The following is a 24,942-nucleotide window of genomic DNA, read 5'->3' on the forward strand; positions in this document are numbered from 1 at the left end:
CTTGGTTAGCGTACACTGCGCCCGGCCCGCCACAAGAGTTGCTGGTGCGCGATGAGACAAGGACATCCCTACCGACCAAGCCCTCCCTAACCCAGATGACGCTAGGCCAATTGTGCGTCGCCCCACGGACCTCCCGGTTGCGACAGAGCCTGGGCGTGAACCCAGGGACTCTGATGGCACAGCTGGCGCTGCAGTACAGCGCCCTTAACCACTGCCCCACCCGGGAGGCCCACGATACAGCTTCAATTAGCACTGACGTGTCAAGTGAGAGGTGTCAAAGCCCTTTAGCCCAACAATGGCAGGAGAGTCAAACAGTCTACTCCAACCAAATGGAGAGGCCTGAGAAGCTGCCTCGCCCGCTGTTCAGAGGTAATTAAAATACAGTACCCTGTGTATGTAAAGAATGAATAAGGCAAGAAAAGATTACAAAATGAAGCTCCTTATGGAAAATCAAGAGACAGTTTTTGCTGACTATTACAAAAATGGGAACATCAGCAACCTTATCTTCCACACAAACCAGCCCCTGGCATGGCACAGTGCTATATTAGCACACTACCCCTTTGTTAAGAGAGGGGGTGTTAACGAGGGGTGGAAACTCAGGATACTTGACAACAAGGACTCTGAGTCAGCTAATATAAACCTCTATAAGTCTGGAACAGTAATGGTACAGGGCAACCCCAAACAGTTTCAGCTAGACTTTCACCTAATCAAAACATTAGCCCAGCAGGAGAAGCTCTCCCTTGAGAAAGATACCCCCACCCCGAGCGGGTCAGACCAGACTTCTTCGTTATATAACCCCACAAATGAGCCACCCCCAGCGGAAAGTCAACCTCCCAGCACAGAGTACTACCCCTTCATTGAAATTAAGGATACATTTACCCAGCTGGAGGTAAGGCAGGTGGAGCTGGAAAAGCAGGTGATTACACTCCAGTCAGCACAGACCCAGACAACAGTCCAGCACAACAACAGTCTCTTAACCAGACCCGGAAAGCTGGAGGTAGAAAGAGACATATCTGCACTCTGGACAGTGGTGAGACAACTTCAACAGGAGAAAGAGCAGGAGCAGAACAGAGCACTAGAGGAGAGGATCAGACTGCTGGAGGAGAGGTTGAGGGGAGAAGCCAGCAGAACAGCCCACTTCAGCACCCGACAAAAGTCTTGACACCATAGCAGAACAGTCCACACCAGAACCCCAAGCCCAGCGGCTCTCACCCTCTCTGAGCACACCCCCTGTCAGCCACCCTGATAGCCCTTCTGACAACCCCCCCACACCCACTGAGGACCTACACAAGACACAGATTGTTCTACTCATGGACTCAAATGGAAAATATATACAAGAAAAAAATATTTTTCCCAAACACAGTGTGTCTAAACTCTGGTGTCCAAACACCCAGCACGCCCTAGACCTTCTGTCTGAGGACCAACTAGGTTCACCTAGCCACATAATAATACACACAGGCACAAACGACCTGAGAGCACAGCAGGAAAGGGTGGCCACAGCACTGAAGGGAGTTATTGAAAAAGCTTCTTCTACTTTCCCCAACGCACAAGTGGTTATCTCCATCCTGCTCCCACGAAAAGACTTCCACCCTGCTACAATACAGCGGGTAAACGCAAGTATTTCCCGTGACTGTCCCTCAAAACCAAATGTTTTTCTGGCCCACCACTCCACCCTGGACTTGAACAGCCTCTATGACCAGGTCCACCTATACAAGGCAGCAGTGCCCATCTTTGCCCGGACTCTAAAGGACATCGCTCTCAAACGTATCCCAAACACTTCACACAGGAGCAACAGATCAATAGACACCCCGCCCAGACCAGCGAGACACTCTCCCAGACCTGCGGGACCCCCCCTGGACCTACTCATAGAGGACCCACGCCAAGAGGACTTACATCCAGACCACAGCACCCCCAGCCACATCCACACCCCCATCCCAACCAATCAACACCCCCCCACGTCAACCATGCCCACACCCCATTTAGGCCCCCTCAGATCAGACCTATGCCCCTCTTGCCCACCCCATGCCCCCCACTCCCGCAAAGAGGGGCTCATCATGGAAGTCACACATATCCCAGGCAGTGAGCGGGCAAACAGGCCCAACCCCCACTCTTACACTAGCCCTAGCCAATGGCATGTACCAGATGCTCAGCAGGCTCTGCTCACAAAAACGGGTCACAACTCCTGCAGCTCTGTCGCACGCTGGGTATGTGCATAGTCCATGGTAGGCTTCGAGGGGGCTCCTATGGTAGGTACACTTATAGCTCATCTCTTGGCAGTAGTACTGTAGACTACTTTATCACTGACCTCAACCCAGAGTCTCTCAGAGCGTTCACAGTCAACCCACTGACACCCCTATCAGACCACAGCAAAATCACAGTCTACTTGAACAGAGCAATACTCAATCATGAGGCATCAAAGCCAAAGGAACTGAGTAACATTAAGAAATGCTATATATAGAAGGAATGCAGTTTGGAAACCTACCAAAAAACAATTAGGCAACAACAAATTCAATCCCTTTTAGAGAATTTCCTGGTCAATTTCCACTGTAATAGTGAAGGTGTAAACTTGGCAGTAGAACATCTTAAAACCTGTTAGGGAAGTTGCGAATTTTCGCAGCTTTTTGTTAAAAATCGCGCAACATTTCAGCGCCCTGCTATTCATGCCAGGAATATAGTATATGCATATGATTAGTATGTGTGGATAGAAAACACTCAGACGTTTCTAAAACTGGTTAAATCACGACTGTGACTATAACAGAACGTGTGTTTCATCGAAAAGTGCAGGAAAATCTGATCACTGAAAATGGAAAAAAATATCCATGCGCGACTTCCAGGAATTGTTATAGGTGAACCGAATTAAATGAGATCGAGTACCTACAGTACCTACAGCTTCCACACGATGTCTAGAGTCTTGTCATTTGCTTCGGTTTTGATTCTTGGTCAAACCGACACGACCGGATGTTTTGGTTGAGATTTCTACGGACATGTTTTCTAGACGGACACCTATAGAATTTACATCGCCTCCTGATGAATTGTATCGCTTATTAACGTGTACTAATACCTAAAGTTGCATTACAAAAGTATTTCGAAGTGTTTTGTGAAAGTTTATCGTCGACTTTTTTAATTAAAAAAAATGACGTTACGTTCTAAAACGCTATTTTTTTCCGTTGTTCACACAGTATTCATAGATCGATATCTAGGCTATATATGGAACGATTTAATCGAAAAAAGACCCAAAATGATGTTTATGGGACATCTAGGTGTGCCAAGAAAGAAGCTCGTCAAAGGTAATGAATGTTTTATATTTTATTTCTGCGTTTTGAGTAGCCCCCGGCTATCGCAAAATCTGTCGTTAGGTGACGTTGCTGTATTCTGGGGGATACATGCTATCAGATAATAGCTTCTCATGCTTTTGCCGAAAAGCATTTTACAAATCTGACTTGGTGGATAGATTCACAACGAGTGTAGCTTTAATTCAGTACATTGTATGTCCATTTTAATGAAAGTTTGAGTTTTATCAACCACTATAGGTGGCGCTCTTGAACATTTCCGCTGATTGATGTTCCTACCACGGGACCACGGCCCTAACAAGTTAACAGTATATTTGACCCCTCAGCTTCCCAATCAAATAGAAAAATCTCAAATAGAAAACCGAAGAAAATGAACAACAATGACAAATGGTTTGATGAAGAATGCAAAAATCTAAGAAAGAAATTGAGAAACCTGTCCAACCAAAAACATAGAGACCCGGAAAACCTGAGTCTACACCTTCACTATGGTGAATCACTAAAACAATACAGAAATACACTACGGAAAAAGAAGGAACAGCACGTCAGAAATAAGCTCAAGGTAATTGAAGAATGCATAGATTCTAACCACTTCTGGGAAAATCGGAAAACACTAAACAAACAACAACATGAAGAATTATCTATCCAAAATGGAGATGTATAGGTAAATCACTTCTCCAATCCTTTTGGCTCTATAACAAAGAACAAAGAACAAAGAGCAAAAACATATACATGATCAAATACAAATCTTAGAATCAACTATTGAGGACTACCAGAACCCACTGGATTATCCAATTACCTTGAATGAGCTACAGGACAAAATAAAACCCTCCAATCCAAAAAGGTATCCTGATGGTATCCTTAATGAAATGATCAAATATACAGACAACAAATTACAATTGGCTATACTAAAACTCTTTAACATCATCAATAGTTCTGGCATCTTCCCCAATATTTGGAACCAAGGACTGATCACCCCAATCTACAAAAGTGGAGACAAATTTGACCCGAATAACTACCGTGGGATATGCGTCAACAGTAACCTTGGGAAAATCCTCTGCATTATCATTAACAGCAGACTCGTACATTTCTTCAATGAAAACAATGTAATAAGCAAATGTCAAATGAGCTTTTTACCAAATTACCATACAACAGACCATGTATTCACCCTACTTGACAACCAAACAAACCAAAACAAAGGCAAAGTCTTCAAAAAAGCCGTCGACTCAATTTGGCATGAGGGTCTGCTATACAAATTGATGTAAAGTGGTGTTGGGGGTAAAACATACGACATTATAAAATCCATGTACACAAACAACAAGTGTGTGGTTAAAATTGGCAAAAGAAACACACATTTCTTCCCACAGGGCCGTGGGGTGAGACAGGGATGCAGCTTAAGCCCCACCCTCTTCAACATATATATCAACAAATTGGCGCGGGCACTAGAAAAGTCTGCAGCACCCGGCCTCACCTACTAGAATCTGAAGTCAAATGTCTACTGTTTGCTGATGATCTGGTGCTTCTGTCACCAACCAAGGAGGGCCTACAGCAGCACCTAGATATTCTGCACAGATTCTGCCAGACCTGGGCCCTGACAGAAAATCTCAGTAAGACCAAATAAGGTCCAAAAAAGGTCCAGTCGCTAGGACCACAAATACAAATTCCATCTAGACACCATTGCCCTAGAGCACACAAAAAACTATACATACCTTGGCCTAAACATCAGCGCCACAGGTAACTTCCACAAAGCTGTGAACGATCTGAGACAAGGCAAAAAGGGCATTCTATGCCATCAAAAGGAACATAAAATTCAACATACCAATTAGGATCTGGCTAAAAATACTTGAATCAGTCATAGAGCCCATTGCCCTTTATGGTTGTGAGGTCTGGGGTCCGCTCACCAACGAAGACTTGAGAACATTGAGACTCTGCATGCAAAAAATATCATCTGTGTACAACGTAGAACACCAAATAATGCATGCAGAGCAGAATTAGGCCGATACCCACTAATTATCAAAATCCAGAAAAGAGCCGTTACATTCTTCAACCACCTGAAAGGAAGCGATTCCCAAACCTTCCATAACAAAGCCATCACCTACAGAGAGATGAACCTGGAGAAGAGTCCCCTAAGCAAGCTGGTCCTGGGGCTCAGTTCACAAACACAAACAGACCCCACAGAGCCCCAGGACAGCAGCACAATTAGACACAACCAAATAATGGGAAAACAAAAAGATAATTACTTGACACATTGGAGAGAATTAACAAAAAAACAGAGCAAACTGGAATGCTATTTGGCCCTAAACAGAGAGTACACAGTGGCAGAATAGCTGACCACTGTGACTGACTCAAACTTAAGGAAAGCTTTCACTATGTACAGACTCAGTGAGCATAGCCTTGCTATTGAGAAAGGCCGCCGTAGGCAGACATGGCTCTCAAGAGAAGACAGGCTATGTGCACACTGCCCACAAAATGAGGTGGAAACTGAGCTGCACTTCCTAACCTCCTGCCCAATGTATGACCATATTAGAGACACATATTTCCCTCAGATTACACAGATCCAGAAAGAATTCGAAAACAAATCCAATTTTGATAAACTCCCATATCTACTGGGTAAAATACCACAGTGTTCCATCACAGCAGCAAGATTTGTGACCTGTTGCCACCAGAAAAGGGCAACCAGTGAAGAACAAACACCATTGTAAATACAAACCATATTTATGCTTATTTATTTTCCCTTGTGTACTTTAACCATTTGTACATTGTTACAACACTGTACACTGTATATATAATTTGTAATGTCTTTATTGTTTTGAAACTTCTGTATGTGTAATGTTTACTGTTAATTTTTATTGTTTATTTCACTTTTGTATGTTATCTACCTCACTTTCTTTGGCAATGTTAACACGTTTTTCCATGCCAATAAAGCCCCTTGAATTTAAATGAATTGAGAGAGAGACAGAGTGAGAGAGAGAGACAGCGAGAGAGAGAGAGAGAGAGAGAGAGAGAGAGAGAGAGAGAGAGAGAGAAAGCGAGAGAGACACAGAGAGAGAGAGACAGCGAGAGAGAGAGCGACAGAGAGAGAGACAGAGAGATAGAGAGAGACAGAGAGAGACAGGAAAAGAGAGGCAGACAGTGAGAGAGATACAGACAGCGAGAGAGAGACAGACAGCGAGAGAGAGACAGACAGCGAGAGAGAGAGAGAGAGAGAGAGCGTGACAGAGAGAGAGAGAGAGACAGAGAGAGAGAGATTTCAACATTTCAAGGTTTCAAAGACCTCTCTGATGAGGATAGGCTACCTGTCCTGTTGGGGGAGAACGCAGAGAGCTGTGGGTTGGCAGCTCACTACATTGCTGCCTGCCATAAGATGAGGGACAGTGTCTGACAGACCAATCAACCTGCACATGTCCTCTACTGTATGCTTATTGTTATTGTTGAATGTATGGTTATTTTGACCCTTGGTTATTGTTGTTACTGTTGACCCGTTGACAATTTTGATTCTTATTATTTTCGTATTGTAAGTAAAAAGTAAAAAGTATGCTTTGGCAATATAACATTGTTACGTCATGCATATAAAGCAAATTGAATTGAGAGAGAGAGAGCGAGAGAGAGAGAGAGAGAGAGAGAGAGAGAGAGAGATATAATTAGGGAGAACCCGACTGTCTCAAGGCTGTTGCTGTGTGCCTCCTCTGAGTGATACCAACATACATGCTGGAGTTTTCACTGATTCATGTACAACATCTCTCGAATCTGTTTGGTCACAAAGTGACTGGCGCTCCGTGTGAAACGTCAAACTACGTTTCATATCAGTACGCATTGAAGGCTACTGCGCTGTTATTGTGAGAACGGTCTATTACAGCTGAGTACTAAGCCATGTCAATGTATTATCAGTTCTGAAATGCAAGACTGATGTACATGAGAAGAGAACATGCTTTAGACCTGAATGTATCCCTCAATCCATGAATAAGAATCACAGATCATTGCCTGTGTTCTGGTGTAGGCCATCTCCTCCTCTTCTTTGTGTGTTGCAGATAAAGATGTCCCAGGTGAAACAGGTGGGCCTGCTGGCTGCCGGGTGCCAGCCCTGGAACAAAGACGTATGTGCTGCCAGTGAAGACCGGTTCGCTTACTGTGCAACACTTGCTATATATGTCTACCAGGTAATTAGCTTGGTAAAAATTGGTGTGTGTGTGTGCGTCTGCGTGCCTGTGGGCGTGTGTGTGCGCGCACGAGCGTGTGTGCGCCCGTGTCGGCATGCGTGCGCCTCTCGTTGCGTGTGCCTCTCTCCCTTCCCTGTCGGAAGGACACGCAAAAGAGATGTCTAATCTGCAAGTGATTTCTGTCATTGACGTTTTCCTTATCTATCGTTATCTCTGCCACCCCATCTGTTTACATATGCAACACCAATACCAATGTATTCCTCGTCGTTCCCATCTGCACCCATGCAGTTGGACCACAGATACAACGAGTTCAAGCTTCGAGCCATCATGTCAGAGCACAAGAAGACCATCACGGCCATATCGTGGTGCCCACACAACCCCGAGGTGTTTGCCAGCGCCAGCGCTGACAACCTGCTCATCATCTGGAACGTGGCAGAGCAGAAGATCGTGGCCAGGCTGGATAACACCAAAGGTACTGATAATGAACTATGCCCAGTGGAGGCAGATGTACAGGGGAGTGGGTGGGCCAGAGGTGGGTGTTCAGTAGGGAGAAAACGTTTTGAAACAGAATGAAACAAGGTGGAGCGGAAAGCTGTGGCCAGACTAGATAACACCAAATGTACTGAACTATAGAGACACGTGGTCTGTATAACGCAAAAGATACTGGTTCTGATCAATCATCAGGATGGAAATGAGGAATGACTGTGGACCAGTGGTTAGGGAGTTTACCTGGGAGTAGGCTCCTCTTTAGACACTACTGATGGGAGACGTGTCACAGAGGCTAGAGAGAGTAGGTTGGGTTGCCTTGGGAGGGTGACTCAGTGTAGTGAAGTGTTTGTGTGCTTAGTAATGTCATTAGGACTGGCTATTGTTGCTGCCACACTGACTCCTATCAGGAGGGAGATGGCTGACGGCTGGGATGTTTGGTGTTATTTGTTTTTCTAGGAGAGAGAGAGTGTGTGTGGGTGGGTGGATGAATGTGTGTGTGTGTTTGGTTGTGTGTGTGTGTTTGTGTGTGTGTGTGTGTGTGTGTGTTTGTGTGTGTGTGTGTGTGTGTGTGTGTATCTAATGTGTCTCTAACCCTTGTGTACCATCACCCAGGCATCCCAGCGTCTCTGAGCTGGTGCTGGAACGCAGGTGACGGCGTGGCGTTTGTGTCCCATCGGGGCCCTCTCTATCTGTGGGCCATCAGCGGGCTGGACGCCGGCGTCACCATCCACAAGGAGGCACACAGCTTCCTGTCCGACATCTGTCTGTTCCGCTGGCACCCCGTCAAGAAGGGCAAGGTGGTGTTTGGACACACGGACGGGAGCCTCTCCATCTTCCAGCCAGGTAAGACTGAGTCATCATCTCAAAAGTCTATAGATAGTCTAGATTGAGGCTGCATCTCAATAGTCTATAGATAGTCTAGACTGAGGCTGCATCTCAATAGTCTATACATAGTCTAGACTGAGGCTGCATCTCAATAGTCTATAGATAGTCTAGATTGAGGCTGCATCTCAATAGTCTATAGATAGTCTAGACTGAGGCTGCATCTCAATAGTCTATACATAGTCTAGACTGAGGCTGCATCTCAATAGTCTATACATAGTCTAGACTGAGGCTGCATCTCAATAGTCTATAGATAGTCTAGACTGAGGCTGCATCTCAATAGTCTATACATAGTCTAGACTGAGGCTGCATCTCAATAGTCTATAGATAGTCTAGACTGAGGCTGCATCTCAATAGTCTATAGATAGTCTAGACTGTGGCTGAGTCTCAATTGTCTAAAATGTCTTCCTCTCTTTGTCTTATCTCCTTCATTTGCACCGATGTGAAAGAACTGGTCATGCATTTCCCTATTACAAACAATTTGACATTTGAGTCATTTAGCTAGCAGACACTCTTATCCAGAGCAACTTACAATCATTTTAGTCGGTAAACAACCACATATCACAATTATTGCAAGTACAGATGTAGGATCTAAATTTGAGACAGTTTGCTACAGCAGGAAAATAATCCTGCAGCAACAGGAAATGTGAATTATTATGTGGATTATAACATTTACATTTAAGTCATTTAGCAGACGCTCTTATCCAGAGCGACTTACAAATTGGTGCGTTCACCTTAAGACATCCAGTGGAACAGCCACTTTACAATAGTGCATCTAAATCTTTTAAGGGGGGTGAGAAGGATTACTTTATCCTATCCTAGGTATTCCTTAAAGAGTTGGGGTTTCAGGTGTCTCCGGAAGGTGGTGATTGACTCCGCTGTCCTGGCGTCGTGAGGGAGTTTGTTCCACCATTGGGGGGCCAGAGCAGCGAACAGTTTTGACTGGGCTGCGCGGGAACTGTACTTCCTCAGTGGTAGGGAGGCGAGCAGGCCAGAGGTGGATGAACGCAGTGCCCTTGTTTGGGTGTAGGGCCTGATCAGAGCCTGGAGGTACTGAGGTGCCGTTCCCCTCACAGCTCCGTAGGCAAGCACCATGGTCTTGTAGCGGATGCGAGCTTCAACTGGAAGCCAGTGGAGAGAGCGGAGGAGCGGGGTGACGTGAGAGAACTTGGGAAGGTTGAACACCAGACGGGCTGCGGCGTTCTGGATGAGTTGTAGGGTTTAATGGCACAGGCAGGGAGCCCAGCCAACAGCGAGTTGCAGTAATCCAGACGGGAGATGACAAGTGCCTGGATTAGGACCTGCGCTGCTTCCTGTGTGAGGCAGGGTCGTACTCTGCGGATGTTGTAGAGCATGAACCTACAAGAACGGGCCACCGCCTTGATGTTAGTTGAGAACGACCGGGTGTTGTCCAGGATCACGCCAAGGTTCTTAGCGCTCTGGGAGGAGGACACAATGGAGTTGTCAACCGTGATGGCGAGATCATGGAACGGGCAGTCCTTCCCCGGGAGGAAGAGCAGCTCCGTCTTGCCGAGGTTCAGCTTGAGGTGGTGATCCGTCATCCACACTGATATGTCTGCCAGACATGCAGAGATGCGATTCGCCACCTGGTCATCAGAAGGGGGAAAGGAGAAGATTAATTGTGTGTCGTCTGCATAGCAATGATAGGAGAGACCATGTGAGGTTATGACAGAGCCAAGTGACTTGGTGTATAGCGAGAATAGGAGAGGGCCTAGAACAGAGCCATTATAACTAATGGATATATTTTGTAGAGGTTGATACATTTTTTGTTAGGGCAAATTTGCAGGCAAATTTGCGGTGCAGGAAAATTCTCAGCAACAATAGTGGTCAAATTAAGATCTAAAATCTGTAGACCCTTCTTCGAAATAGCTGCTATCAGCAGAATCAGTGCCAGGAAGAAAAAACAACCTTTAAATATGTATTTATTGACTGTTTCTTCCACATGAGAACCTTTATTTGGTACCTCCAGGTATTTCATTTGGGGCTGTGGTGACTTTATTTAGTCAGTTGATGCAGCAGGTCTCCTCTCCTGTCCTAGGATCTAAAAACCAGAAGCACGTGTTGCGCCCGGAGTCTTTAGAGGGGACGGACGAGGAGGACCCGGTCACAGCGTTGGAGTGGGATCCCCTGTCTACAGACTACCTCCTAGTGGCCAACCTGCATAATGGCATCCGAATGGTCGACTCAGAGGGGCTCACCTGTGTCACTACCTTCAGCTTCCCCAGTTCAGCTGCCTCTGTACAGTGTCTGGCCTGGGTCCCCAGTGCACCCGGCATGTTCATCACTGGAGGTAAGGACATATTGGGGTAGGGTTTACGGGTAGGGTACAATGGGTTAGGGTGCAGGGTGTAGGGGGGAGGGGAAGGCTGTGTCCTCAGCGCCCCCGGCATGTTCATCACTAGAGGTAAAGAAATGGGGGTACCGTTTAGGGGGTAGGGTATAAGGGGTAGGGTACTGGGGGGTTAAGGTAAGGTCACGAGGTAGGGTATGTTTATCAGTGTAGGTAGCTAGAGGTCAGGTGTGTAAGGCTCAGGCCTTTAGAACTGTCAATACCACTGTTCCAACATGTTCCTTCTGTTCCCAGATTCTCAAGTCGGTGTGTTGAGGATATGGAACGTGTCCAGATCTACACCGCTGGACAACTTTAAACTGAAGAAGACCGGCTTCCATGCTTTACATGTGTTAAACTCTCCCCCAGCCAAGAAATGTAAGCATCTGACACACTACTGACACACTACTGATAATCCACAAATTAGGGTAGAATCCACAGTCTGCAGCACACTCTTAGAAATTAAGGTGCTATCTACAGCTGTCCCAATAGGAGAAACCTTTTGGATCCCTTTTTTCTAAAAGGGAACAATAACTTCAGAGTTTTGGATATGAATGACTGATCTTGTGGAGTAAGATTGCTATATCTCTTGGAAAAACTGTAACTTTTCTATGGCATAGTGTGTTCTTTCCCCATTCTTGCTATCACCTGACCCCTCCTGACCCCTCCTGGCCCCACCATTATTTGCCTCCCACCCTCTTTTCAGCCTTGAGCTCCATCTCCCTGACAAAGAACCACTACACATCATCCACCAGTGAGGCTGTTCCTCCTCCTACTCTATCCCAGAACCAGGCCTTCTCCCTCCCCCCGGGCCACGCTGTCTGCTGCTTCGTGGATGGAGGGGTGGGGCTCTACGACATGGGAGCCAAGAAGTGGGTCTTCCTACGAGACCTGGTGAGGGAGGGAGGGAGGGAGGGAGGGAAGAGATTCGGGGGGTGAAAAGAAGGGAGGACACGTGGTAGCAAGGGAGGTAGGGAAATTGGAATGATCCTAAGGGCTATCTTCTATTTCTTGTTTGTGTCTGCATTTTTGTTGTACATAACTCCCAATCCAGTTCATGTTGAAGAAGACCTGACCATGAAACAATATGTTGTTCTCAGGGTCACGTTGAGACCATATTTGACTGTAAATTCAAGCCAGACGACCCCAACCTGTTGGCGACAGCCTCGTTTGACGGGACCATTAAGGTGTGGGACATCAACACCCTCACGGCGGTTAATACGTCTCCCGGCAACGAGGGTGTGGTCTACTCCCTGTCCTGGGCTCCTGGTAAGACACGGGGAGAGAACACACGCAGACCATAATACTTTGGGTGTTTCTCAATATGTTTTTTACCGTGTTCCACGTTGTCGTGCTCCGAGTGCATTCTCCGAGGACGTTCTTGTGAGGACGAGAGTGTGGAGAACTCATAAAACATGACATTTGAGAAGCACTCCCCCTACTGTATTACCTCACGCTGCACCTCCCCCACTGTATTACCTCACGCTGCACCTCCCCCTACTGTATTACCTCACGCTGCACCTCGCCCTACTGTATTACCTCACGCTGCACCTCCCCCACTGTATTACCTCACGCTGCACCTCCCCCTACTGTATTACCTCACGCTGCACCTCCCCCTACTGTATTACCTCACGCTGCACCTCCCCCTACTGTATTACCTCACGCTGCACCTCCCCCTACTGTATTACCTCACGCTGCACCTCCCCCACTGTATTACCTCACGCTGCATCTCCCCCACTGTATTACCTCACACTGCACCTCCCCACTGTATTACCTCACGCTGCACCTCCCCCACTGTATTACCTCACGCTGCACCTCCCCATTCAGTGAACCTTCTTTCAGCCGAGAAGTGCCCCCATGTCCCATATCGCATATTTTGATATGCGCTCATACTCCGAACCTTCCCATGCTCTAATTCGAAACACCCTTTATATACCATAATTCGTCATATTGACTTTTATTTTGAAAACGGCTCTGCTGGTGATGAATAGATGTTTTATGAACGCCTTAAGTATATATTTTCATGTAAAGTGTTACCTTGAGTTCTTTCCCGTTAGTAATGATTTACTGAATATAAATTAAGAAGTCAACGTAATGTACTTTTTTTTAAACGATTCTTCGAAAGGAGACCTGAACTGCATAGCCGGAGCCACGTCCCGGAACGGTGCATTCATCTGGGATGTGAAGAAAGGCAAGATGATCACACGATTCAATGAGGTGCGTCAACAACCCCGACCAAAAACATGACCGTCATAAGGGCTTTTCACACTACTGAGCCGAACCGAGTTAAACCAAACCAAGCTGTACTGAGCTAGCCTGGTTACGCATCCACTAGCCAGCAGTTTGTTCGGGTCGGCCTGATAGTGTGAAAAGGAGAATAGAGTGATTTATCAATCATTTCTTTAGTTAATCAATATATTTTTTTATGTCACAAGCCTTTTTGTTCCCTTGTGTACTCAACAGCATGGGAATCATGGTATCTTCTGTATCGCATGGAGCCATAAGGACTCTAAAAGAATAGCCACATGTAGTGGCGACGGCTTTTGCATCATTAGGACCATCGACGGCAGGGTCTTACACAAGTACAAGCACCCTGCTGCTGTGTTTGGTTGTGACTGGAGCCAGAATAACAAGTGAGAGTCCACTTGTGTAGTTCACCTTTCATACTGTATAACAAGTATACTGGAAGATGTAGTTAGTTACCTATACTCTACTAGATCTATCTTTTTTTCTTTCTTTCTTTCTTTCTTTCTTTCTTTCTGTCTCGCTGTCTCGCTGTCTCGCTGTCTCTCTCTGTCTCTCTCTGTATCTATCCCTCTCTCTCTCTCTCTCTCTCTCTCTCTCTCTCTCTCCCCCATTCCCAGAGACATGATAGCCACGGGCTGTGAGGATAAAAACGTGCGTGTGTACTACCTGGCCACCAGTTCTGACCAGCCACTCAAGGTGTTCACGGGTCACCTGGCCAAGGTGTTCCACGTGCGCTGGTCTCCTCTCCGAGAGGGTATTCTCTGCAGTGGCTCAGATGACGGGTACACGCAGCACATTAATACATTATTCATATATGTTCTTTCACTGAGTCTCACAGCACATTGCATTAGGGTCATTTATCACATCCACCAATGTATAACAGTACCTGAATAGTGCATGGTAAACACTTTGTACTGATACACAGTTACACATGGTAGTTATTTGATATGCTACCATTATCAATACAGATGCCATTGGTTTGAGTAGTCACTCTATTATGTATATGGGAGTCTGCATATAACCTCTCTCTCACACTCTCTCTCTCTCTCTCTCTCGCTCCCTTTCTCTCTCTCTCGCTCCCTCTCTCTCTCTCTCTCGCTCCCTCTCTCTCTCGCTCCCTTTCTCTCTCTCTCTCGCTCCCTATCTCTCTCTCTCTCTCTCTCTCTGTCTCTCTCTTTCTGTCTCTCGCTCCCCTTTCTCTCTCTCTCTTCCTCCCTCCCCTCCCCCTCCCCTCCCCCTCTCCAGGACTGTGCGTATCTGGGATTATACCCAGGACGCCTGTATCAACGTGCTGAGTGGTCACAAGGCTCCGGTCCGTGGCCTGATGTGGAACACGGAGGTGCCCTACCTGCTGACCAGCGGCAGCTGGGACTACACCATTAAAGTCTGGGACACCAGGGACGGAACCTGCCTGGACACCTGCTACGACCACGGCGCTGATGTTTATGGTACCTCAGTAATGAATCAGGAACACCACACTTCAGCCATCATCAAATAGACTCAGCCACAGGCCCAGGATCATTTCTAGACTGCAAACTGACCACCAGAAGCCCAAACATATCATATTTGACTAAAACATTATCATCTCAAACCTTGCTTACATTTGCATATGTAACGGCTTTCTTGTGGAGAAGGAGAGTCGGACCAAAATGCAGCGTGATGATGATTCATGATATTTTAATGAAGGAAAAAACTATACATGAAGAATCGACAAAATAATGAAATGTGAAAACCAAAACAGCCCCTGGTGCAAACACAAAGAGAGGAACAATCACTCACAAAACACTCAAAGAATATGGCTGCCTAAATATGGTTCCCAATCAGAGACACCGATAAACACCTGCCTCTGATTGAGAACCACTCCAGACAGCCATAGACTTTGCTAGATACCCCACTAAGCCACACACCCAATACCTAACAAAATCCCAAGACAAAACACACCACAATAAACCCATGTCACACCCCGGCCTGACTAAATAAATAAAGACAAACACAATATACTTCAACCAGGGCGTGACAGCATACAATCACATATCTCTCTCTATTATACGTGGGAGTCAAAATTCAAATAACTTGGAGCTGATTTGCTGGTGTTTTCACAGCCTTATATGTCCAACAAGAGGGGGGGGGGGGGGGGGTTGTTAAGAAACTTTGGGGGCCAAATAAAATAATCTGTGGACCACCAGTTGGGGAAACCTGCTATGCTTTATAGAGGCCAATGACTGTGAAATGAAATATATGGTACTGTTTCTACACTGACACTGTGTCTGTAATGCTGCAACCTGAACTGATTCCTCCAGGCCTGACTTGCCACCCCAGCCGTCCGTTCACCATGGCCTCATGTTCCCGGGACTCTACGGTCAGGTTGTGGTCCCTCACTCCGCTCATCGCTCCGCTCCTGGTCAACGTCCTGGCTGACCACAGCTGGGACGACATCATCGGCAACACGGGTCAGTTAAATGTTCCGATAGTGAAGAAATGTGTTGTGTAGAACATGTACAGTGGAGGGTAAGGCACGTAAACACCCTTATTTTGTGCCAGCATTTAACCACCTCGCGCTGAAAAAATGCATTGAAAATATTGGGAGCGTAACTTTACTCACCAGGAACTGCGGTTAGCGTTTGCTCGTAATTTTTTTGGTTTATACCTCTACATCACTGGCCATGTAGAAAAAGGAATCGTGTTAGTTCTATGTGCTGCATTTCTATCTGTATACACTCCAGGATTAGGGATTCATCAATAAACACTCTTTATCCCTCTCATCAGTCACTATGACTATATTGTTACAGACGTGTTGATTACTCATGACATCAATATGTTGATTGCTCATAACTGTGAGAGAGTGATACCGCAAATATGTATCAGTCCAAACCCGACATAGCCTCACAAGAACAATTCATCTGATCTGACAACATTCTGAACCTGTGTGTGTCTGTATGGTAGAGTACTATATCCCCTCCTCTCCTCCAGATAGGGCCATGGTACCTGGTGCTACCCCTCTGCTCTGTGGGAAGGTGTCCAGAGACATCAAGCAGGAGCTGGATAAACTCTCCAGTGAAGTACGGGTGAAGAAACTCAGGTGGTTCTCTGAATGTTTCTCTGTGAGTATATTTACTCGCAATTTTCCTTAAATGAATAGCACTTTATTTACAGTCATTTAGTTATTCCATTCCTGTAGTCCAGACACATGGTTTTAATCTGGTTTGATTGAAGTATAGTCGTTTCTTTCTTCGTATAATTTTATGTCATCAGGTATCAAATAACCTATAGATAACCCTTCAAGTTAGTACTCCTATTTGGTAGTATATATATACTGGAATCCCCATGTATTATGTACTGTACATACTACCTACTCTTATGAAGTGCTTATGAATACTTTTTCTGTGTTCTTTCCTCCAGCCACCAGGGGGCAGTCATAACCTGTGGGACCTGGTGTCAGTGATCAACGGGCAGGACGACAGTCTGCTTCCCCAGAGCTACAGCAAGGGCGTCATGCACATGAAACACTTGGTCCGCTTCAAAACCGTAAGTCGACCACTGACTGACTGACTGTCTCATCTCACACATGATCCAGTCCCTTCAGATCTGCAAACATCCAAGGGTTTAGGGCCGAAGGAAAGGGGGATGGAGTGATTTTGGACCAAGCGTATGAGTCATATTCCTAGGGGGTTTGTTTTTCAAAAGAACATCAAACGTTTCACGACTATTCACTTACAGTACATATTTCAATGTGTCTGTTCTGTAGTCTGAGGCCCAGGAATTGACCATAGTGAAGATGTCTAAGTTCGGCGGGGGGATCGGGGCTCCCAGTAAAGAGGAGAGACTGAGAGACGCAGCAGAGATCCATCTAAGACTGGGGCAGATCCAGAGATACTGTGAACTCATGGTGGAACTGGGAGAGGTAATGGACCTATTCGTTATAGGCCCTAGGCTACACTCTTAGGGGAAAAAGGGTTCTGCGGCTGTCCCCATAGGTAGAACCCTTTTTGCTTCCAGGTAGAACCCTTTTTGGTTCCTGGTAGAACTCTTTTGGGTTCTGTGTAGAAGGGTTTTTACCTGGAACCAAAGGGGTTACTCAAAGGGTTCTCCTATGGGGATAGCCGCAGAACCATTTTTGGTACTAGATAGCATATTTTTTTCTGTGTGTAGAGCAACTATGGGTGTATCAGGAACAATACATGGAGACATACGGCATTACAGTATGTCCCTCAATAAAGGGTGTCCATGACCAATCACAGCATTACTTGCTGTACATAATGATGATGTCTGTCATGTGTTCTGTATTTGTCAGTGGGACAAGGCATTGTCAGTTGCCCCTGGTGTATCCATAAAGTATTGGAAGAAACTCATGCAACGGTATGTTTTTGAGTTAGTTTGTCAATTCAAGAGGCATGTTTATGGTTATGTGTACATTTGAGCCATTTAGCAGACGCTCTCGTCCAGAGCGGCTTACAATTAGAACGACAACAGGGGTTGTTGACTTCCTTGCTCAATGCATGTGTCCTCGTAGAAGAGCCGACCAGCTGATGCAGGAAGAAAACCACGATGTCATCCCGTACTGCATCGCCACGGGAGACGTGAGGAAGCTGGTCAACTTCTTTACTGCCAGGGGTCAACTGAACGAGGCGCTGCTAGTGGCTCAGGTATGTCGACATTCACATCCTTCGATTAATTGTATAGTTAGAAAACAAAGTGACGTAATATAAAACATGTATTGGTTCCAATCGGAACCCTTGTTCTCTAAAAGAGAGAACAACATACCACCATGTTAATTGACTTATCTGGATTGATGAAGGTTCATTCAGCCAATTTGCTGTCGTACGTCATACCTTTGTTCTTGTACAGGGAGCTTGTGAAGGCAACATCCACGTGCCTCAGACCGCCGTAATCAACCATACAACCACTACAGACAGCGACGACATACAGGCATATGACGGGTGTGTCCTTTTCACATGAAAATGCACCATTTTGCCTAATGTTGGTGTGTTCCACAGCATACGTAATCACCATCCTGTCCATGGTGCATTGCATCCATACTGGGCAACTGAATATTCCCTGTGACCCCAGGCTTGTGAGGGTGAAGTGTAATCTCTGTTGTTCCAGGCTACTGCACTGTGCATGTAAGGAGCTAGCGGAGTGGTATTTCCAAGATGGCCGTGCTGTGCTGGCGGCCTGCTGTCACCTGGCTGTGGACAACACCGAGGTAAACACACAGACAGGACATGATGGCATCAAAGGTTACGTATATGATCCTCTCTGTATGTTGTCTTGAAATACACACATAACATTCACTGTTGCGCATGCTAGTTGTGCACCTGAAACCTAAAGCTGGGCATGAGCTACCCTCCTGCATACTCCCAATACACCCGGTTCTACTAATCAGCGGCCTCTGGCCCTTGATTGGCTGAATCAGGTATTTACGTGTAGGGCTGGAGAAAAAACCTACAGAGCACTAATGCCTATGAATGTGAATATAAATGGGCATATTTAGTAGATGCATAACTTATCATGTTGTTGTGTGTCCCCCACAGCTAGCCATGGCCAGTCTGATCCGGGGTAATGAGCTGGAGCTGGCTGTGTGTGTAGGGCTGGTGTTGGGAGAATCTGCCAATCAGGCCACTCACTACGTCCTGGAGCTACTAGCCAGGAAGTTCATGACCGCACCCACCTGGTAAGAGCCAATTACAACTCTCCATGAGTGGGCTAATGAACATCACAGGCTAGGTTATATATACAGTGCCTTGCGAAAGTATTCGGCCCCCTTGAACTTTGCGACCTTTTGCCACATTTCAGGCTTCAAACATAAAGATATAAAACTGTATTTTTTTGTGAGGAATCAACAACAAGTGAGACACAATCATGAAGTGGAACGACATTTATTGGATATTTCAAACTTTTTTAACAAATCAAAAACTGAAAAATTGGGCGTGCAAAATTATTCAGCCCCTTTACTTTCAGTGCAGCAAACTTTCTCCAGAAGTTCAGTGAGGATCTCTGAATGATCCAATGTTGACCTAAATGACTAATGATGATAAATACAATCCACCTGTGTGTAATCAAGTCTCCGTATAAATGCACCTGCACTGTGATAGTCTCAGAGGTCCGTTAAAAGCGCAGAGAGCATCATGAAGAACAAGGAACACACCAGGCAGGTCCGAGATACTGTTGTGAAGACGTTTAAAGCCGGATTTGGATGCAAAAAGATTTCCCAAGCTTTAAACATCCCAAGGAGCACTGTGCAAGCGATAATATTGAAATGGAAGGAGTATCAGACCACTGCAAATCTACCAAGACCTGGCCGTCCCTCTAAACTTTCAGCTCATACAAGGAGAAGACTGATCAGAGATGCAGCCAAGAGGCCCATGATCACTCTGGATGAACTGCAGAGATCTACAGCTGAGGTGGGAGACTCTGTCCATAGGACAACAATCAGTCGTATATTGCACAAATCTGGCCTTTATGGAAGAGTGGCAAGAAGAAAGCCATTTCTTAAAGATATCCATAAAATGTGTCGTTTATAGTTTGCCACAAGCCACCTGGGAGACACACCAAACATGTGGAAGAAGGTGCTCTGGTCAGATGAAACCAAAAACCAACACAGCTCATCACCCTGACCCTCACCCTCACACCATCCCCACTGTCAAACATGGTGGTGGCAGCATCATGGTTTGGGCCTGCTTTTCTTCAGCAGGGACAGGGAAGATGGTTAAAATTGATGGGAAGATGGATGGAGCCAAATACAGGACCATTCTGGAAGAAAACCTGATGGAGTCTGCAAAAGACCTGAGACTGGGACGGAGATTTGTCTTCCAACAAGACAATGATCCAAAACATAAAGCAAAATCTACAATGGAATGGTTCAAAAATAAACATATCCAGGTGTTAGAATGGCCAAGTCAAAGTCCAGACCTGAATCCAATCGAGAATCTGTGGAAAGAACTGAAAACTGCTGTTCACAAATGCTCTCCATCAAACCTCACTGAGCTCGAGCTGTTTTGCAAGGAGGAATGGGAAAAAATTATTTCAGTCTCTCGATGTGCAAAACTGATAGAGACATACCCCAAGCGACTTACAGCTGTAATCGCAGCAAAAGGTGGCGCTACAAAGTATTAACTTAAGGGGGCTGAATAATTTTGCACGCCCAATTTTTCAGTTTTTGATTTGTTAAAAAAGTTTGAAATATCCAATAAATGTCGTTCCACTTCATGATTGTGTCCCACTTGTTGTTGATTCTTCACAAAAAATACAGTTTTATATCTTTATGTTTGAAGCCTGAAATGTGGCAAAAGGTCACAAAGTTCAAGGGGGCCGAATACTTTCGCAAGGCACTGTATATTCTCCATATGATTGTGAATATATAAAGTGCATTTGTTTATCATCTCCATTCTCTCATTTCTCTCATAGCTTTCCATCAGTTGGAAGCAGGTATTACACATGTTTCAGGTATCATAACCCTATGTTTACTGCGAGAAAGGATTTGACTTTATTCTGGATTCATAAAGACTGCTTAGGTTTTCAAAGGGATGTGTGGATGTGTCCTCTGCAATCTAATAACTAGACTGATGTCACCACTCTTCTCCTTCCCAGGGACCTGGCAGCTGACCTTCTCCAGATGATCCCAGACAACGAGGTCCTGCTGGCCAAGCTGTGTGCCTTCTACCCTGGGAGCTCCTCGGAGATAGACCAAATCCATGAAAAAGTTGGTGCTGAAATTCAGCGGGAATATTCCCCATTGAGCATCCTTTTTAGTCCAAACTGGGTCCAGGAAACCGGCCCTAATTGTTTAAACAGAAGAACATAGAAATATACCTATTTGACATGAAAATGTCAACAACAACATTGAACTAAAAAAATGCATGTTAATAATTGGTGGTGTTGTTTCAGTGTGGTCTTCCCAGTCTGGAGGAGTGTCAGGGGTTAGCTGAGTCTGCTGTCAGCGAGGGAGACATCTTCAACGCTGTCAAGTACTATCTAATGAGTCCAGAACCCGAGGCAGCCCTGCTTGTTGGCATCGCCCACGTCAAAGAACAGCTGAGTGATTCTGACTGGACCGTAGACTCTGTCCATCCTATCCTGGACCTTCTGGGTTACATTAGAACGGACCGGCTCATACTTGCCAAGTTCACTGAGTAAGTGAACGGGAATCAGAATGTGTGACACAACGTCACCTGGGTCTAGGCAGGTAGCCTAGTGGTTAAGAGTGTTGGGCCAGCATCCGAAAGGTTTATGGTTCGAATCCCTGAGCCGACTAGGTGAAAAATCTGTCAATGTGCCCTTGAGCAAGGCACTTAACCCTCATTGCTCCTGTAAGACACTCTGGAGAAGAACGTCTGCTCCTGTAGATTGGTCCTCAGCCCTCTCACCTTGGATGTTCTTTCTGTGTTATAGAGCTCGAAGTGAGCTGCTTATCCTATCTGGATACATCGGTGCACTGTTGGCCATCAGAAGACAGTACTCCAGCATTGTTCCTGCACTTTACGAGTACACCAGGTAAGATGCAAAAAAACACATTATGAAGCACTTTCTAAATGTCTGTGTTGAACCTACATCACCAATTCAATGTTGAATTTAAAAGCCCTATCTCTGACCTCTCACCTTCCTCCCCAGTCAGTTGATGAAGAGGAGAGAGGTGTCTGTTCCCTTACAGATAGAGAAACTCTCTGTAGAGCTGGAGGCATGGATGGCCTGCACGCAGTCTCTCATCAAGTGAGTAGAAGAATTGTCTTATCAAGCCATGACTCTGATATACTCTATTCTGGCCTGGCAAATACGTTGGTCATCACGTCCAAGTATTGGACTAGCAAACTCCAGACAGTTTGAGGTTAAAAGTCTGACATTAAAACACACCAGTGTTTATCTGTCTGAATCATTTGATTCTGTCTCCATGCCACCCAGCTCCAGGGGTCCTGATGAGGCTCCCTACACCCCTCCGTCAGAGGCCCAGAAGGCAGAGCACGCCCGTCTGCTAGACAGGCTCCAGGAGGAGCCACTCAGGGGCCTGGAGGGGCCCGACTATGTCACAGGCTCCAACCTGCCCAGCCACTCTGACGTCCAGGTCTCCTGCTTTACCGGACTCAGGATCCAGGTCAGCCTCAAGCAATCAACCAATTAATGAATCAAAGTGTATTCAGAAAAATACGTTGGTCACAAAGGGACAGTTTGGAGGACACAGAATTTGGTTAGGGACTAGGCTTAATCTGGGTCAGGGAAACAAAGGGCTCAGCAGGAACCCAGACCGAAACCACCATGCTTTCTAACCCCTTATAAAGAGGACCATGCTATATATAACCCATAAGTGGTTACTATTTGTAGTCCCCTAGTGGTGGGTAATCACTATGTGGGTGGTAATCAGTAAATTGCTGCTCAAGCTGTATCCACAGCGACGATTTGAAGTGCCTTTCTGCTTCAAGTGTGTCTCAGTCACTTCCTCTGGTGAGTCAAGGGGAGAAAGATGACGTTGCTACAACCTTTAAACTGTTTTGCAGGCCATGGTGATAAGGTCAATGGTAGAAGAATAAAAGTAGTGCTGTGTTTTTCCTTTCTTCACTCAGGGCCCTGTGTTTTTCCTTGAGGACGGTAAATCGGCCATATCATTGAACGACGCCCTTATGTGGGCCAAAGTGAACCCTTTCTCACCTCTGGGGACGGGTGTCCGTCTCAACCCCTTCTAAGAGCCAGCCTCGCCAACGAGGATGGGCTACAGGACTAATAGCATTTGATTGGTCAGCCTCCGAGGCCAAGGTCACACGACGGTAAAAGGGCGACGTCAGGACCGACACCTGCTCTTCCTGAGAGAAAGAAGGAAGAAGGGATGGATGTTCCAGAAGGAAAGAAGAGAGATGGGAGGAAGGATGCTTAAAATGACTTCTCTCCACTATGTGCTTTTTCTATGTGGTTTTACAATGTGTGCAGCACAAGTCATCCAGTCAACAGTGTTACAGCTTCTCACAGAAAACGTGTTGCCGTACTTAGACACTGAGAAAGAGGGTTCGCATGGTTGAAACGGGTTATAGTGTTTCTATGTAGGAGCGAGACCATTCTAGTACGGCTGTCTGGTTTTAGAAACACCGTCACATGCACATGCACATCACTACACAGACAAGTCGACGAGCTATGTGATTCTTATTGTGCTCATGGTCATAGCACCAGCCTCATTTGATTGGTGAACACCATATTTGTGTTGTATTGCTGTTGGTTTAACGTTGCACAATGTTGCATCATCCTTTCTGTCTGCTACAGAAACCAGCCCGCACACATACATGCACAAGAGCAAAGCGGTTGGTGATGTCGGCTTACAGTGGTAGTTGAATGAAAGCAAACAAATACATAGAAACGTACCCGGTAGCCTTTTATTTAGCTTAGCATCAATCAGTCAAATAATTGATGTAGGACGTGATTGCGTTCGCATTAAAACAGCTTAGCAGCATGGTGTCTGTGCAGTACTGTGTTTGACTGTGAAGGTATAAGACTGCTGGACCAACAAACAAACAAAAAAGGATGTGGACATGTAAAGTTGTCAATTAACTTGTGAATAGGTTCTTGTATTGTACATAAGACTGTCATTCCTGTTGAGTTGCGCAGCACTGCTTCAGGGATCACAGTGGCTAGCTAGAAGGGGAGGTAGTTGGTACTGTACACGGCTAGGGACTTGCAAGTGTAATAGCTGTTACGACACTTGATTCATAGGATTAAAACTCCTATTCTATGGTGGGGTCGACGCTTTGGAATGCCTCTGAGTCTCGTCAGCGTTGCCTCCTTCATAATCATTCGTAGCCATCACCTGACTGCAGAATTTGTAGTGATTTCATAATGATGACAAGCTTCTGTATGCAAGTCATTATTACCATCACAATTTGGCGGACAGGGTGACAACCTGCTAAGACTAGCTAGCTTATATGTTAAACAGAAAGCTGTGGTAAAAAGGCAATATTTGAGAATCATTTTGCTTTTGAAACACAGACCTGAATAGATAGGCTAATTAATCATTTAAAAAAATGTAATACCTGAAGGTTGTGCCTTAAAGTAGAAAACTATTTATCACTGCAACATACAGTATATTGGTAAGTAGATGCATTCATGTAAAGACAAGAGGTTTTCTTCCTTCTGCTTTAATGAAACAATTATTTATTCATATAATTTATACAAGTGTTGTCATTTTTTAAAATAATGTATTGATATTAGTTTTCCACCTATACTTAAATTACCTTTAAATGCATTTATTTACATATGTATTTATTGATTGTGTTTTACTTATTGACATATGTACAGTTTGTTTGTACTGCCATTGCAGTTTATAAAATGTGTTCATGAAAATATCAAAATGTTAGTTTTTGTACCATAAAGACGATACCAATGTAAACATGTAACATTTGTGAGCAGGATATATTTGAGTTTTGATTCATGGAAAAGGTGAAGGATCTTTTAAATAGATTGAGAAAATGGGTCCTGCTACAGAGCACCATCTAGTATTGTAGACTAAATGAAAAAGTCAACAAAAAGAAAAAAACGACTGAACTAAACCACAGCCGAA

At 45.4% G+C, this 24,942-nt stretch overlaps 1 protein-coding gene across 1 annotated transcript; it reads left to right on the forward strand.

Moving 5' to 3' along the window:
- Positions 1 to 6,974: 6,974 nt before the first annotated feature.
- On the forward strand, positions 6,975 to 24,772 carry LOC115115073 (WD repeat-containing protein 17-like). The gene is made up of 27 exons (XM_065003928.1): positions 6,975 to 7,444; positions 7,733 to 7,916; positions 8,546 to 8,776; positions 10,875 to 11,126; positions 11,421 to 11,543; positions 11,872 to 12,059; positions 12,266 to 12,434; positions 13,291 to 13,382; positions 13,629 to 13,798; positions 14,030 to 14,194; positions 14,658 to 14,860; positions 15,713 to 15,862; positions 16,383 to 16,513; positions 16,812 to 16,937; positions 17,158 to 17,313; positions 17,704 to 17,768; positions 17,923 to 18,055; positions 18,258 to 18,349; positions 18,516 to 18,615; positions 18,944 to 19,083; positions 20,817 to 20,837; positions 21,000 to 21,111; positions 21,297 to 21,541; positions 21,801 to 21,902; positions 22,020 to 22,118; positions 22,308 to 22,497; positions 22,964 to 24,772. The coding sequence occupies exons 1-27, from the start codon at positions 7,244 to 7,246 to the stop codon at positions 23,081 to 23,083; spliced, it is 3,960 nt and encodes a 1,319-aa protein (XP_064860000.1). The 5' UTR covers positions 6,975 to 7,243; the 3' UTR covers positions 23,084 to 24,772.
- The last annotated feature ends 170 nt before the right edge of the window (positions 24,773 to 24,942 follow it).

This window comes from Oncorhynchus nerka, linkage group LG18 (genome assembly GCF_034236695.1).
Source record: "Oncorhynchus nerka isolate Pitt River linkage group LG18, Oner_Uvic_2.0, whole genome shotgun sequence".
Classification (NCBI taxonomy): domain Eukaryota; kingdom Metazoa; phylum Chordata; class Actinopteri; order Salmoniformes; family Salmonidae; genus Oncorhynchus; species Oncorhynchus nerka.

Bases quoted from the DNA above. Each gene is read 5' to 3' on its own strand.
- LOC115115073 (XM_065003928.1), top strand. From the start codon at position 7,244: ATGAATAAGAATCACAGATCATTGCCTGTGTTCTGGTGTAGGCCATCT. The intron at 11,127-11,420 runs GTAAGGACATAT...TTCTGTTCCCAG, and splicing joins CGGCATGTTCATCACTGGAG to ATTCTCAAGTCGGTGTGTTG. The intron at 14,861-15,712 runs GTACCTCAGTAA...TGATTCCTCCAG, and splicing joins CCACGGCGCTGATGTTTATG to GCCTGACTTGCCACCCCAGC.